The following is a 15,321-nucleotide window of genomic DNA, read 5'->3' on the forward strand; positions in this document are numbered from 1 at the left end:
TTCAAACTTTAATAATCGCCCCTCTCCCTCCACCCCTACCATCAAAAAGCGAAAACAAAGCAGATGGATTTCCCTCTGTATCTGGTCCCAATCAATTTCGTTCCCAGTGTCCTCGTTACCCTTGTCCGTGCGGAGCGGAAACTAGATTGGAGGGAGCCAATCAGAGGAGTTCCTCACGCGGTGCATTGCGCATGTTGAACAAATACAACCAAATTTGAGAACTTGTGTTTTGGTTCTTAGATACTTCTGCTCTGAATTTCTTTACAGTTGGCTTTTGGCGATTTGATCAGCCCAAGAGTCATTTAGGGAACGTTTCTATTTTTCTCTGCTTTCCTTCGTTTTCGTTTGCCTTTGTTTCAAGGACGATTTTATTAACGTTTTCTTTGTCGCCAGCGGTCTGACGTGTTTAATTTTCACATCGTTTCATGAGGATCTACTCCTTCCCGGCTGTTCTGTTTTAAATTCTTTGGACACTGCCAGCAGAAACAAGAACTGCTGATAGAGATCCATATGTGGAATCGCGCAGAAAGTATTTTTTGTCACCAGTTGTCTAGATTTTGTACGTGGGACATTGGAAGGTGGTAGTTACGTTGACAGCCAACTGAACGTTGAACTTGGCGATATGTACACGACTTTCCCTCGTCTTGTTGGTTGTTTTTCTGTCTTGATCGGTAGTACTGGCTAAGGAAAATGAATCTGCAATATACAGTAGCCGTCTATACAATTTTCATCCAAAGCTGAGTGTTGTGTATTCATTAGAAACGACCGCTAGTTGACTTTATTAGCTCAATTCCATGTAGGATGTCTTTGTTCAAACATGTGAACACTCGACAATCGACAAACAGGACGTTGCAGCTTGAAGATTCTCTTGTAAAGGATCTTACCTCAAGACATTTACCTTCGTTGTTTAAAGAAAGAGCAGTAGGCTTGGGAAGAACTGATAAGGTATTTGCTTCACAATGGCTGGACGAAAAGAAGGTGGTTTGTGGCACAAAATCCAACCAGGTGAGAAATGTACATGTAATGTATCGAAACTTTCTTTGCAGAAATCAACTGGCAAGATTTCTACACAACCTCAAACATTGTTTATTTTTTTACAATAGTAAAAAACAAATCAACAGCACTTTCCTATGGTCTATACTCTTATAGACAATAAAACAACGCCATAAAATGTTTAAAACTTGGCAGTGAAACCATTCACCTGCAGGTCATGGTTCCATATTGAGGGTACCCAATAGGGTTCTCCAATCCCGCCATCCCGGACAAAATTTTCCCTCAATCCCGTAATCCCGACCACTGTTTAAGCCCAATCCCGGTCAGGTCATAATTTTTTTCAAGCCCCTTACCTTGACGAAAAAAGGCATTTTCAGTCGGATGTAAATTCCCTGACTGCAAATCTGAGCACTGATCTTTGCACTGGTCTTCGGTCACCGAGAAATTAGCTGTAAGATTATTTTTCTATTTCTCTCCATCAACATCGTTCATTTTATCAAAGTTTCCCGCGTATCACGTCAGTCTATAATTCAGTTAACAATTTCTTTTTAGAGCTTGTTCTTTTCCTTTTTTTACCTCTCAATTGAATGGTGAGGGCTGCCTTTCTTATCACGCCGATCCTTGGAAAACTTTTCAGTCAGGGATAATCGCCATCAAAGGCTGTAGAGCATTGCTACTCACGTACCACAACGTGGGACTGCAACAGATATTTGAAAAGGTGACAGGCCAAACACAACTCCCACTGGTCTTAGACTTCTAGATTAAGTGCTTTCCTTGGTACATTTCTGAGAGATTTTCCTTTTTGATCAAAATGTGGTGAGATCTCTCTGTTGACCTTTTGATTTTGATCATGAAGGAAACTACTTAAATTTACCGAATAGGGGTTTTCTTATCATACGGAGCCGTTTGAATTAGTTCCTTTATGCCGTTGTGCACTCTAGCTCTGTGGCATTTGTTTAGGTTTATCGGCTCAAGTTAACTGCAAGGTCTCAGCGAGCACTGAAGAAATTTTATCTGTAAAGACATAGGACCCGTATATTTCTTTTCTCGTCCAGGACGGTAACAGCGGTGGGCTCCTGTTTTTAACAATATTAATTATTAACAGCTTCAGAGGACCCTGGGAACGAGTTTGTTCAACCATTTGTAAAGAACGAGATGTTAACCAGTATGTTTGTAAAGTTCATCTCTCTCCTTAGGTGAATTTCAGGCATCCTGACAGTAACAACTAGATTTTCATTTTACATTCTTGACACCGGACTTCCCTGATCTTGATTCTTTAGAGTTACATTTCTCGCATCTCGTTTCGTAAAATCGTCAAATCCCGCTTCCCGTCCCTAATTCTAATCCCGAATATCGTCGCTCTTTACCGTTAAAATCCTGAATCCCGACCTTTAAAAAAGCCAAATCCCGGATCCCGAAAAACCTATTGGGGACCCTCCATATTGAGGTCTGAACATTTTAGGACATCGTTTTGTGGTCTATTTATTAAAAACTGGATCATTGTATCATGCAATTCCAGCGATTTGATTGGCTTAGCGGCCATGGTATATGAGCCATTATACCATGCCCAAGAAATAGCGACCATTAAATTGTCTTCTGGTTGTTCTTGCAAAGCAAAATCAGTAAGATCTAGCAACATTTGTTGATTGTTTTTAATAAAACAGTGATTCCACTTATGCTTGTTGGATATGAGATGATTACAGCCAACTGACGGCGCTATACGCCTCATTGGCTATCTATCATCTCATATCCAACATGCACTCCTGAAGCAATTGTAAGAGTATAGATTATTCTGTGACCCATGACCTCTGCAATAGAGTTATCAAGCCAACTGGGAGGCAACTGAATTCTCATATTCTGGTCTTATTCAGAATATGACCAGTTGCCAGTTGACTTCACAGCTCAGTTGGTAGAGGCCTGCACAGGCATCACAGAGGTCATGGGGTTGAATCCCGTTCAAGCATGAATTTTTTTTAGGCTTCTTTTCACAACAGCTTAAGTTGCGTACCAACTGCGAGGATCTTTCTTCTATTTTCGAATCTTTCATCTGCAGTTGCAATATATTATTTAAATTTTCATTTCTCTGGCAAATTTTTTTAGTCTTGGGCATTATCCTCTGATATACAAGCCACCTGGAAGAGTTTATAATATTACTAACCAACACTGATTCATTTTATCTCTCTAGCTTTTTGTGCTGGACATGATGTCAGATTGGAAAATCTCCCTCCCAGTTTTAGAGGGAAGTCCATCCAGTGAGATGCCTGAATCAAATTGTGGAATACACAGTATTAAAATAAGTCGTGAAAGAAAACTGTTAGCTACAAGTGGCCAGAATCCAAATCATTTGGCAGTGTACAGACTGCCTACATTTGATCCTGTCTGTGTTGGGGAGGTAAGCCAGTTTATAAATATCTACTCTGAAAGGACTACTGATACTTTCTGCATGGTGGTACTGATGGAACCTCTAGTAAATGAAAAGTCACAAGAAGGATATGAACACAACATGCCATGAGAGAGTACGGAGGTGTCAAGATTTTTGTTTTATCTCAAGCCTCCTTGCCAATTTAACTTAAGCAATGTTGCACTTATAATAATTGCCTTAATGTAATTTAGGTAAGGTTAAGGTCAACACAATGCGGGTCAGCAGTCGCCTCTCGTTGCGGCTCAGGGAGGACCTTTGAGCCCTCTGCTGGGGGCACCTCGTGGTTTGCTAAATGCATTTGCTTGCTTTTTGGCCTGTGAGAAAGGTCATTTTGCTTACTTTATTTTCAAGCCTTTTTTCCCTCTCCGCCCTCCCTTTGGCAAGTATTGGGTTTAGTAAGTATCCCACTGACTGGGTTCAGTGTGACGGTACCTTTGTTGGTGGCCGCTTGCAGTGTTGCCATGGATACCTCCTTCCCTGTGCCTGATTGCTGCCTGGCTCTACCAACCTTTTAGGCACCAGCTCCCAAGCTCATCTATTGTTGATAAGTTTTTAAAACTGTAATTATTATTTCACATGCACACATTGGACATTACATTACAGTTAGCCAACAAGTTGTATATTAATAAATGCATGTACTGTACTTTGCTGTGGAAATGCCAAAACAACAATCGATGGCCATCATGTGATTGCAGCCAAATAATGCAAGCTTTTTTATCTAGTTTACTACATTTTATTAAACTGTGATTGGATTACAGCAACTAAGACGTAAAACTTTGACGTTCTTTCTTTGTTTTCTCATAAAAAAATTGATCAACTGTTATCGTCTGAGAGCTGTCGTCTGATTGTGTACCATGTGGCATGTTTTGTCCAATAAGAATACACAAAAATTAATAGGTTGCTTATAATTGCTGATATTGTTTTCCTTCTACAGACAGGCTCAGATTACAAGATTACCACTGAAGTACACATACTTAAACTGAATGCTCGCAATGATACGTATCAATATTATTTATTCTGTTTTGTTTTGACTCATTCCAGGGTCATACCGATTGGATATTTGCTGTGGAATGGATTGATGATTTTCACTTAGCCACTGGTACATATGAAATATAAATAAATAAAATAAATAAATAAACTTTGTTTAACAAGGGTGACACTTAACAGTCTGATGACTGACAAACCTGTGGCCCTCAGATTCCAGATCGAATTGGAATCGAAAATGTTGGTTTTTGTGGAGGGAGAAAAACCGGAGAACCCGAAGAAAAACCCTCAGAGCAAGGACGAGGACCAACAACAAACTCAACCCACATATGACGTCGAGTCCAGGAATCGAACCCAGCCCATATTGGTGGGAGGCAAGTGCTCTCACCATTGTGCCATCCCTGTAGCGCTTTTTGCCTCTGTTAACCAGGGAAATTATCTTCATGTAATAATAATGTATGACTAAATAGGATGGTTTGGATGGGATCATATTTGCCTTTAGGTTATGACTTAGAACAGACCAACTGTGTACCATGTTAAAAGGCGAAATGTTTCCCATTCAAAGTTTTTTCTCAGTAGTTTAATAATAATGTTTTTCTATGAAAGTGATAAGAGGGTTGTTCAGGTCATGGGATAATTAATTAGTTGATTGAAACAAGCCTGCAAGCATTTTCCTTCACAGTGTGTTTAAAGAAGGGTCCTTTTGCCAAGGGCCATTTATTTGAGTTAGGCAGTTTGATACTGGAACTGAAATAAAGGAAATGTGCAGATTAAGGATAAGTCTATCCAAGTTATTTCCAGTGTATGCCATAAATCAGTTGCAAAAAGAAAGCCTGAAAATAGTCAGGTTTGAATGGGCTAAGTTGCTTTAACATAAGTGCAATAATATATAATAATTATTATTATTATACAGGTTACAAAAGAACAGTAATCATGTGTCTTGTTTCTGTAGGTTCAAGAGATGGTAGTATTTCGTTATGGTGCGTTCAGGATCCAGCCAGAATGTCAGAGGACAATGAATTGAACCTGTGTATTAAAACACCTGCCAACAGACTTTACAGTACACTAGACCAGGAGAAAGGAAAGGAGAAGATAAGGGACCTGGTGTATGAGAGAAACTCTCAGGTAACATTAAATAAATAAAATGAATAAATTAGCAAGGATGACACTAAACAGTCTGTTACGACTGACAAGCCTGTGGCGCTCTGATTCTGGATTGAATTGGAATTTGGGGATGTTGGTTTTTTGAGGTGAGGGGAAAACTGGAGTACCCGGAGAAAAACCTCTTGGAGCAAGGACGAGAACCAACAACAAACTCAAGTCACATATACAGTGATGCTGAGTACTGAAATCAAATCCAGGACACATTGGTGGGAGGTGAGTGCTCTCACCACTGCTCCATCCCTGCTCCCCTGAGCAGTAACTCCAGTAATGTGGTGTTTTGTCCCTTCTGGTTTTACAAGAATCTCAAATATGTTTAAATTGTGGGTCCTAATCATCCGTCCTAAGAGAGAGAGATATTTTGTGGAGTTTATTACTATGCAAGAAAAGTAGACCTTAGCTAGTGCTATTGAAATCCAAAAAGAAAACCATGCATTTTTAGAGATTATTAAGGAACAATACTAAAAAAACTTTAAATTGTAGAGTAATACACAGTATTTTCTGTACAAATTTAAGCTCAATTTATTATCTCAATTATTGGTTCCCTCCAATTTTCTTTTTAGATTCCAACAGCTTTTGATAAGATCTGCTTATCCTGTGTGGTCATAAACTGTGGAAAATATCTTGGTATCAGTAGGCATCGTCCTTGACAAATCCAAGTTATTCAGGCCATCTTGTAGATGCGCAGAATTCATGCATAGTAATATAATGTCAACCTCTTGGACAGTACTGTACTGCTATTTGTGGCTTCATTGTTTGAGAAGGCAGAAGTTTGAGACAGATTGCCTGTCTTAAACTTCTGCCTTCTCCAACAATTTTCATTTTTTGTTGCATTCTGTGGACATCAATCTTGATTCTACAGGTCTACTTTCTCTCTTTTTCAGTAAGTTAGCTGTACCTTTTTTTCACCTTTTTTATCTTTCATTTTCAGACACTTGTTTCATTATCTGCACTTGGATATGTACATCTCTGGGATATGAACACATGTCAAGCGGTAAAATAAGACTTGTACTTGCTTAATTTAGTTTGTTACTTTGTCTGATGTAACTAGTCTTTAGACTGTATTGAGTAGTGTAATAATAATGTTATTTTAAGAGAGGACATTCACATGAAAATGTTTTGCAACAAAGATTTTTATTAAACCTTCATTGCAGTCAGATGATGTGTTTAATCATTTCCTAAATACTAAAAAAAGGGGAATACTCACTTTGTTTGTAAAGGAAAGGCATGTAGAATACCCTGATTTTGTGACTTGGCATGACCTCAGTGGTTGTCAGTTGGGAAATGTTAAAAACCAGTCACTGAAGATACCTTTTCTTTGTCAATTTAATTTATTTTTGTGCCTATTGAGAAAATAGTTTTGACATTCAAGTTCATTGTTCTTACATGTACACTGTAGTTTATTACACAGTCACTCCTGAAAAGCTTTTGCTAATACCAGAAGGACCTTAGAAACAATAAAATACAATAATCAAATAATCATGGAACAAATCAACTACCATTTGGGAGGGCACATCTAACATATTTCATCCATCCATCCTTCCTCTACCCTCTTCCTCCCACCCAAAAAGTTGACATCTCCTGTTGAACAATCAAAAGAGAAAGAAATGTCCTTGGGGAGGGAGGGGTTATGCCAACAATAATTTTGGTGTAAATAATGGACAGCTGTACTTGCCTGGGAGGCTAGTATGGCCTTTTTATGTTTTCTTTTTTAATTTAGGTCTTTTGATGAACTTAGATCTCAATCAACACCTTATGGCATTTTTTTTTTTCAAGTAAATATAGGCAAAAAATCCAATACCTCATATTTGGCTGTGTTGTGTTTTGTAGAACACGTTTCCCCATCCTCTTTAGTGATTGCAAAATTATTCCGTTTAACAAATCAACGGCAGTTTTCTATAGTGTATACTCTTGGTCTATACTCTTAAGTGATGCCATAAAATGTTCAAAAGTTTCGAACATTTTATGGCAACATTTTATGGTCTAAGAGTATAGACCATAGAAAACTGCCGTTGATTTGTTTTTTACAATGACATGGAAAACGTAGGAGCGGAAGTGACTTATTTTCCGTTGAGAAAGCGTGCGCGTTACACATGAGGTAATGTCTATTGTCTGTACTCTTACAGACAATAGCTACTAGCCAGTCAGTGCATAGGAATTTTGACAGTTATAAAAAGTAAACTAGTTAATTGGGGAACCTCACTGACATGTTTTTCTTGTTTAGAAAAGCACCCTGACGCTGAAATATCCAGAAGAAACAGTTTGTCTGGCCCAGGAAAGTGACAGCATGTTGTTTGCTGTTGGATCACAGTCACATATTTCATTTTATGATGTGAGATGTGGTAAGCCTGTGGGTTATATCAACTCAAGTGATCCTGGGGCAGGTGAGTGCATGTTTGTTTAAGGGTGCAAGAAAACAACTATCAGTGCCACAGACTTGAAATTAGACCATCAAAACTATTGTTATCATCATCTGAATGTCATCATCATCATCATCATCATCATCATCATCATCATCATCATCAGGGCCAAAGAAATCCACATCCATTGTTGCAGAGGGCCCTAACGAGATCTCTTCATCTTTCTCTTGGTTATGAAGACTTGACCGTTGATAGGAGGTTTACAGTTTCTTCAGGATTCAGACAAAGAACTAATTAGCATTACTGAATAGTACTGAGTCGATTTTGGTGTCCTGGATTTTTTTGAGGAGCCCCATACCCACCCCCCTCCTCCCCACCCATAGCTTGAGAGGGTGAGATGCGAAACACATAACCTAGTGAAGGAGCAAAACTATCAACAAGAAGAGAACTATCCTCATTCCCCAGTTTCTTTCATCAGCTGGTTTTCTCATAAGAGCATGCTTTGCACCTTTGCTTTGCAAAGCTCATCCTCTTAACTATCAAGAAAAGGAAAGTGAAGTAAGAGAGTAAGGTGTGAATCACGTCATCATGATCATGATCGTAATCATCATCATCATCAATCCTTATTGCTCCAAGTGTCTCATAGGGTGAGGCTCGAGTTTCATGACACATTCACAAAAGTGTCTAGGCAAAGATAGAGCGCAAGCGTCAATCTGTAAACTTTAAAGTTCTGAAATATCTTAACAGGTGTGCGTTCACTGAGTTTCCGAGACCTGATGTTGACTGTTGGCACAGGCTTGGGTTCCCTCTTCTTCTTTGATATGAAAACTCGTAAATTCTTGGAACACAGGAACACCGGTGAAATGGTCTGCTACAGATCGGGAAAAGGATGGCTGGTAAGGATTGCCTAAGTTGGAAGAAGACTATAAACTTTAGCCTGCAAGTTAGGTATCCTTAGGGAGTTTGGATGCAGGCTTTATGCACTGTATACATTGTAGCACAATTTTTGCAGCAAGAATGGTGGCAGGTTGACAATGCGTCTTTTTTTTTGCTGCTTAGTACTCAAATAAAATAAGACGCCTGCTGTGCGTTTAATCGGGCGAATCTGGGACTGGGTATCTAGATTTCTGTTGGAGATTAAAATGTTTCAGGTACTTTGATTTGATTATACAGAGTCATAACGGGAAGACACTGACCACCTTGCACTGTGATAGCCTCGCGAGCTAGCAAAGCATACTGGGATTACGTCGCAGGATTGCGCAAGAATGCCGATTTGCGACGTCGTTGACAAACCCGGTTTTAGTACTTTTGGCTCTCGCCCAAGTAATGACGCATAATCACAAAATTTGTATAAATTGCATAAAAAACAGTCCCACGTTACGAGATAACCCGGTTATCAGTGTTTGTGTTATTCAGTTAATGCTTGTTGTTCGTCCACTACATTCTCTAAGTTTATCATGGATGGTTATATGTGTCCGGAGGTGGTCAATGAGGCCTCTCCGGGTAAAGGCGTCAGTAGCGCACGTCGGGCATGTGAGACTTGAAATAACCTTAACTATGTGTTCTTTGATAGATGTTGCCATGAACCTGTAAAAATAGATATCGTATTTGACACCAAACTTGTTTTTCTGTTTTAGCGAGACCTGGGCCAGTTCGATTTCTTGTTGGATCATACTCAAGCGTGCTGCAGCAATGCTATCTATACACACTGTTACGACCCAACTGGTACCAAGCTCTTCGCGGCTGGAGGGCCACTCTCTCTTGTCCTTTATGGCAATTACGCCGGCCTCTGGGAATAAACTGAAGCTCTTGTATCCCTGGCGAGAGAAGTCACTTTGAAGTTGCTGCTTCCTCAAATTGCACTCTATTTAAACCCAAGGAAAAATACTATTGAAATAGACAAGGAAGCAAAAAACTAAAATTTCATATGGGAAATGCCGTAAATCTGCGGTCAAATGTGTACCAACGCAATCGTCTCCGTCTGCTATATCATTCATTTACTTCTCCTTCGACGGAGCGGGTAATAGGTACTATTTAATGTAATCACTTTGGTAGTTAACGGTGCAAAAGAATTTTGGATCTTTAGGCAACTGTACGACCACGACAGCAACAAGAACGCCACAAACGAAAGTTTTCATAAACAAAACAGCGGCTCCGTATCTCTGCCTATTTGGTAGACATTTGAGTAAATCGCATCTTTGCGCTACCTATGCAATCCAGTCCAACGTGAAATGACCAAATTGAATGTGTTTGTACTTGAACTTATTCACCGTACGTTGGAATTCAGCGCCTGCACATTAGACAAATTGAACGAATTAGAGTTAAAACTCTAAGATTGAACTGAATTTCTTTCTTCACCGGCGTTTTGCTTGGTGTTGTCGCGTTGCCGCTAATATTTTGACGGTGAATTTTACCGGACAAAATTGAAGCCTTTCCACGATTTTCTGTTGAGATTTTCAGTTTTGGGTTATTTTTGTAAGAGGTTTTGAGTAATGCAACTGACCTTTACCGTGACGAGATGACGTGAAACTTTTGTAGACTCAGTCCAGTATTCCTAATATCGCGAGGCTTAGCGAGGTTTAGCGAGGCTCAAACGAATTGTGTATAACCAAAGATCGTGTGAGTACATTTAGCCAATCATAGGAGAAACAGAGAGCAAGTAACCAATTAGAATCCGAGGCAAAATCATGCAGCCGGTTCCAAGCGCGGGAAAATACTCTGACTGGTGAGCCTCGTTAGCGAGAATGTGGTTGTCAGTTACTTTTCTTGCAAATGTTTCCTTATTTTACATGTGACGTCATTTTATTGTCTGCACACTTACAGACAATAGCTACAAGCCAATCAGCTCGCCGGAATTTTGTCAGTTATTGTAAAATATGTTTTATATCAGTAGAGCTAACAGGGGAAGACTTATCTCCTACATCGCACAGGAACAAATGTTTCTCTTGTTGATGGACAATAGAAAAACGTGATTTGCAATTTTGTCTCGTCACTTCTTCGCTATGGACGGTATAAAAATGAAAAAGCGAGTTGTGCTTCCATAGGAAGGTGTACTAAAGATTAAACGAGTACAATTTATTGTATAAATGTGTATTATATGCAGTATTAAATAATATAATTACTGACAATACCATAGCAACAATGTTTGTACAATAAAATGAGTATTTCGAATAAGGTTTTGTGACGGAGCGGTTAAATGTTTGAGAGAGAAATTCAAATCTATCTCTTAGCCGGTAGAGGGTCTTCCTGGTATCCCAGAGATCACGGATTCGAGGTAGATCAAAGCAGTGATTTTTCTTTACCTTGTATACGATTCACATTCATTCTTTCGTACACTCCTCTCCACCTTTCCAGAAATGCCCAAGTGAAAACACCAGCAGGGGTGACTTAATAATTTCGAGAGCCCGAGGCCCTCTTTGCTTGTCAATAGAAATCAATGCCCTGGCTAAAACTTTGCGAGATGCGTAGTTTCTGAAACTGACTATTTGTCCCCCCCTACTAGGGATTTAAATCAGCAGGGTCAGCCTAAATAAGGAGCCCATTATCAGGCAACTACAGGTAGTGAACTCAGTGTCGAAGGAAATAACGCCCAGAAGGTCGAAATTATCTTCAGTTCTAAAACATTCCCAATCTGGCCTCCAACCATTGCTACTCGAGTCCTTCTCGCACCTGTACTGATTAGATCTGATTAATTTACCAATAAAGTTATCAAATTCAATTTCACCTATCAGCGTTGAGCTGCAGGGGAAGAGAAGCTGAGATATTTTTAATGGCTTCCTGTGGATGGTCAAAAGCCGAAGAGAAATGTCCTTAAAAGTTTGTTATAAACAATCAAAAGTTCCCATTATGTACGGTTAGATGATTGCTTCAATGCCCACTCCCTGGCCCCCTGCTAGTGGGTTAAAATTTGATCAGGTACATTAAACGGTCTTTTGTGACCCTGAGGCCGATTCACCGTCTCATTGTTTGGGTTTCACCAGAGTCAAACAGCTCCCTTGGGTAGTGTTCTTCACTGTTGGCCCGAGGGTGGCGCTTGAATTCTTGAAAGAGAAGTTTGCTCACAAGCACAACTCTATGTGACCAGTGACAAGAGAAAATAAGGGGACGAGCATTGGCGTGTATCCACGCTCAATATCTCGAGGTCACGAGGGTGACTCGCAAATCAACACAAACTGTAGCAACTAGTACTAGTCTGGTAAAGAATGTTATTTTGAGCCATTTGGCGGCATCATATCTGCATCTGAAGTAAGTGCCCGCAAATTTTATAAAAGGTGGACAGCGGGTTTGCTGATGGTTGAAACTCCCAGAGGATCATGGGATCTTCCTCTCTCTTTCTCCTCGATTCAAGATGGTGGGTACTTCGATTTATGATAACAATCCGGTGACATCGTAGTTAAATTTGCTTCTTTCGATGTTTACAAACTGCATTTGTGAAGATGGATTATCCGTCTTTTCTACTGGATACTATTTAAATAAGATGTTCAGAACGAAGGCTAAACAATTTGCAGTTGCTTTATACCCATGTAGTTACAGTCGACATATTTCTTTTTGACAAAGCCTGGTTTCGTATGTGTGAAATCGATTTAAAAAATGCTGAGAAGTTCAAGGCTCCCGATGATAAGATTTAAGCTTTATCCGTGGTATGTGATTGTTTACATCACGATTTCGTTCGGTGCATCACTGGCACAAACGAGCGTTAGAACTTATCTGTATTCGTTGTGTTCTCGATAATAAATTATAGTTAAAGTTGCCTCTTTCCTTAAACAATTTCAACTTCTCAGAAAGCAGTCAAGAGCTTGCTTGACCTTGTGTCTTGGTGAAACAACTATGTCTTGTTAACTTTTTGTTAACTGTTTCCTTTCCTATTAAATTCTTGCAGGGTCGTGTTAGAACCAAGACGGTGAAGAAGGCCTCCAGGGTCATAATTGAGAAATATTATCCACGTCTGACTCTTGACTTCCACACAAACAAGCGGGTTTGTGATGATATTGCCATCATCCCAAGCAAAAAATTGAAGAACAAAATTGCTGGGTAAGACATTTTTTTTATTTGTTTGGAGAGTGGGTGGTTACATTACGGTATGAAATAGTTATTTCTTTTCAAGCATACTTGAAAAATGAAATATGAGTTCTCCCAACAGGATTTGAACCTGTGACCTTCCAATTACTAGATCAGATGGCAGCTAGGCCATTAAACTAGGTTCATGTGACAAACATCCTGCATACTGCTAGGATTTGAATGTCAATGTTTTTAGTGGCTGCTCCATTGTCTATTTCCCCAGCTGTGACATATAATTTGTTATAGTGGTCAGTGCAAAGACATTTTACACAGCACTGCATCATTCTGGTTTGCAATAGAGGCATTTGTCTCAAATGTTTATCATTGTCATAGAAAATGTAAAAATGTACTGGTCATAAGGAGAAGGTTTGATCACTTTTCTTAATTTCTCTCTTGAACAGGTTTGTCACCCATCTTATGAAGCGTATCCAGAAAGGTCCTGTGCGTGGAATCTCAATCAAGCTGCAGGAGGAGGAACGTGAACGAAGGGACAACTATGTGCCAGAGGTGAGAACTTGAAAGCGGTATTGCTGATAACCTCCTTTAATTACTAGTCGGCAATGTAGGTTTAACAGCCGGGAACTTGATTAAACATCTGCTGAAATGCTGTCATCGCAGCATTTCATGTCATAAAATTGTGAACATTTTGTGCAAACTGTCTAAAGCCCTGGTCAAAGGCACATGATAGTCAAAACTATAATCAACTTTTATCAACTATCACGCAGGTGGTCAAATGGCTCAAGGAACTTGTGATAGATGACAATAGTTTATTGTGAACCTCTGGTGTCAGGCACCTGCCAAGTGTGAACATCGCAAACATGGCGTTTCAAAACTACCTATGATGAATTTTTTGCTGCACAAAGATGGGGGTGGGAAAAAGAGGGGAGTTAGGGCAGCCTACTTTGTTTTCCTTCAGTTGTTGGAAGCACTAAGAGAAAATGTATCTGGAGAGCAATGGTAGAGAAAACAGCTGACCGAAAAACTATCATTGAGTCGACTATCATGCGTGTGGTCAAACAGATAAACTATCATCAACTATCATGAAGAATTTGAGCATGCTCAAAGTGAATGATAGTCCATGATAGGACATGATGGTGGTCAAACTAGTACACAAGTTTTAACTATCATTGGGCTTAACGATAAAATTTTGATGCTTTGTGCATATAAAATTACAAATAATGTAAAAATTTCTTTACTGATTTCTTCCTTTTTTATTAGGTATCTGCCATTGAGCAGGACATCATTGAAGTTGACCCTGACACCAAAGAAATGTTGAAAGTCTTGGTAAGTAAGGCTGATGCTTATTTCTACAAGGAATGCATAAACATCTTAAAGTATGAATAAAATATTAAATGGCTGGCCACCCATTCAAGAAATGCCCGTTACAAATAATATTAACATTCTAGGAGTAATAATAAATTATTTATTGTAGTATTCATGGTTTCTTAGTTACACTTTAAGTTCCATCATAATTATTTAGCTTGCTGAATGCAGGAATTATAGACAAAAATTGATATCAGAATGCCTTCCTTTTCTCTTTCTAAAAAGTTACTTTCTTTTCTTCAGGACTTTGGCAACATTTCTAACCTCCAAGTAACTCAGCCAATCAACGCTACTCAGAGTTTCCGCCCTGGTGGAGGTGGTGCCCCAATGCGATCTTAAAGGACCACTTTTGTTTGCTGTCTGCAAAATATTAATTAAACTTGTACAAATAGTTTGTTTGTGCCATGGTTGATATTGAGAAATTTTGTGAGGGTTATAAATGTAGCCAAGGTTTGAGAGGTTTTAATCATGCATTCATGGATGTTTGGTCAAGGCTCTAGATACTATCCAACCACAAAGCAGAAAACTGATAACTTGGGCTGTGTTTACATGAGACCCAGGGTGAGGGCCACAGGGTTATCGGTGTAAGCTGTCACGTGTTACCCTCTTTAGATAAAATCTCTCACTAGTTTCATCCCAGGATGAAATATGGTTTCGTTTACATGGTTGATTTCATCCCAGGATGAAAAGAAAACAGTTTCATCCTGGGAAGATTATATACATGTTTACAACATAAACATCAAGCAGCTTTTCTTCTTAGCCTAGTGATAGAAACAAATGCCACATTAAAGCAACAAAGACATGTAAGGTTGCAATTATTGTGTAGAAAACGTCAAAGATGGAAGAATCCTGAGAGAACAGCTGCGTGGCGGACGCATTTAATTAAATTAATTTACTCGCGGCACTCATGGCAGTAAAATGGCCATCCTTGCTGTAAACTGAATATGCACAGTATAATCATTCACCACTGGTCGTACACAGGGAGGCTCAGAGAAATGTCATCTCAGCCCAGGACGGAAA

General features: G+C 39.4%; 2 protein-coding genes across 2 annotated transcripts; both read left to right on the top strand.

The window, feature by feature from the left end:
• The first annotated feature begins 201 nt into the window (after positions 1-201).
• Positions 202-11,094, top strand: LOC146468005 (DDB1- and CUL4-associated factor 12-like). Its single transcript, XM_085124709.1, has 8 exons — positions 202-1,005; positions 3,179-3,385; positions 4,457-4,514; positions 5,352-5,524; positions 6,492-6,554; positions 7,785-7,944; positions 8,668-8,816; positions 9,558-11,094. The coding sequence occupies exons 1-8, from the start codon at positions 802-804 to the stop codon at positions 9,717-9,719; spliced, it is 1,176 nt and encodes a 391-aa protein (XP_084980835.1). The 5' UTR covers positions 202-801; the 3' UTR covers positions 9,720-11,094.
• Positions 11,095-12,210: 1,116 nt separating this feature from the next.
• On the top strand, positions 12,211-14,693 carry LOC146468006 (small ribosomal subunit protein eS17-like). The gene is made up of 5 exons (XM_085124711.1): positions 12,211-12,271; positions 12,800-12,951; positions 13,380-13,485; positions 14,197-14,262; positions 14,545-14,693. The coding sequence occupies exons 1-5, from the start codon at positions 12,269-12,271 to the stop codon at positions 14,638-14,640; spliced, it is 423 nt and encodes a 140-aa protein (XP_084980837.1). The 5' UTR covers positions 12,211-12,268; the 3' UTR covers positions 14,641-14,693.
• Positions 14,694-15,321: the final 628 nt, after the last annotated feature.

This window comes from Pavona decussata, unplaced genomic scaffold, assembly GCF_977016875.1.
Source record: "Pavona decussata unplaced genomic scaffold, jaPavDecu1.1 SCAFFOLD_133, whole genome shotgun sequence".
NCBI lineage: Eukaryota > Metazoa > Cnidaria > Anthozoa > Scleractinia > Agariciidae > Pavona > Pavona decussata.

Bases quoted from the DNA above. Each gene is read 5' to 3' on its own strand.
- LOC146468006 (XM_085124711.1), top strand. The intron at 12,952-13,379 runs GTAAGACATTTT...TCTCTTGAACAG, and splicing joins TTGAAGAACAAAATTGCTGG to GTTTGTCACCCATCTTATGA. The intron at 13,486-14,196 runs GTGAGAACTTGA...CTTTTTTATTAG, and splicing joins GGGACAACTATGTGCCAGAG to GTATCTGCCATTGAGCAGGA.
- LOC146468005 (XM_085124709.1), top strand. From the start codon at position 802: ATGTCTTTGTTCAAACATGTGAACACTCGACAATCGACAAACAGGACG. The intron at 1,006-3,178 runs GTGAGAAATGTA...TTATCTCTCTAG, and splicing joins GTGGCACAAAATCCAACCAG to CTTTTTGTGCTGGACATGAT. The intron at 4,515-5,351 runs GTACATATGAAA...TTGTTTCTGTAG, and splicing joins TGATTTTCACTTAGCCACTG to GTTCAAGAGATGGTAGTATT.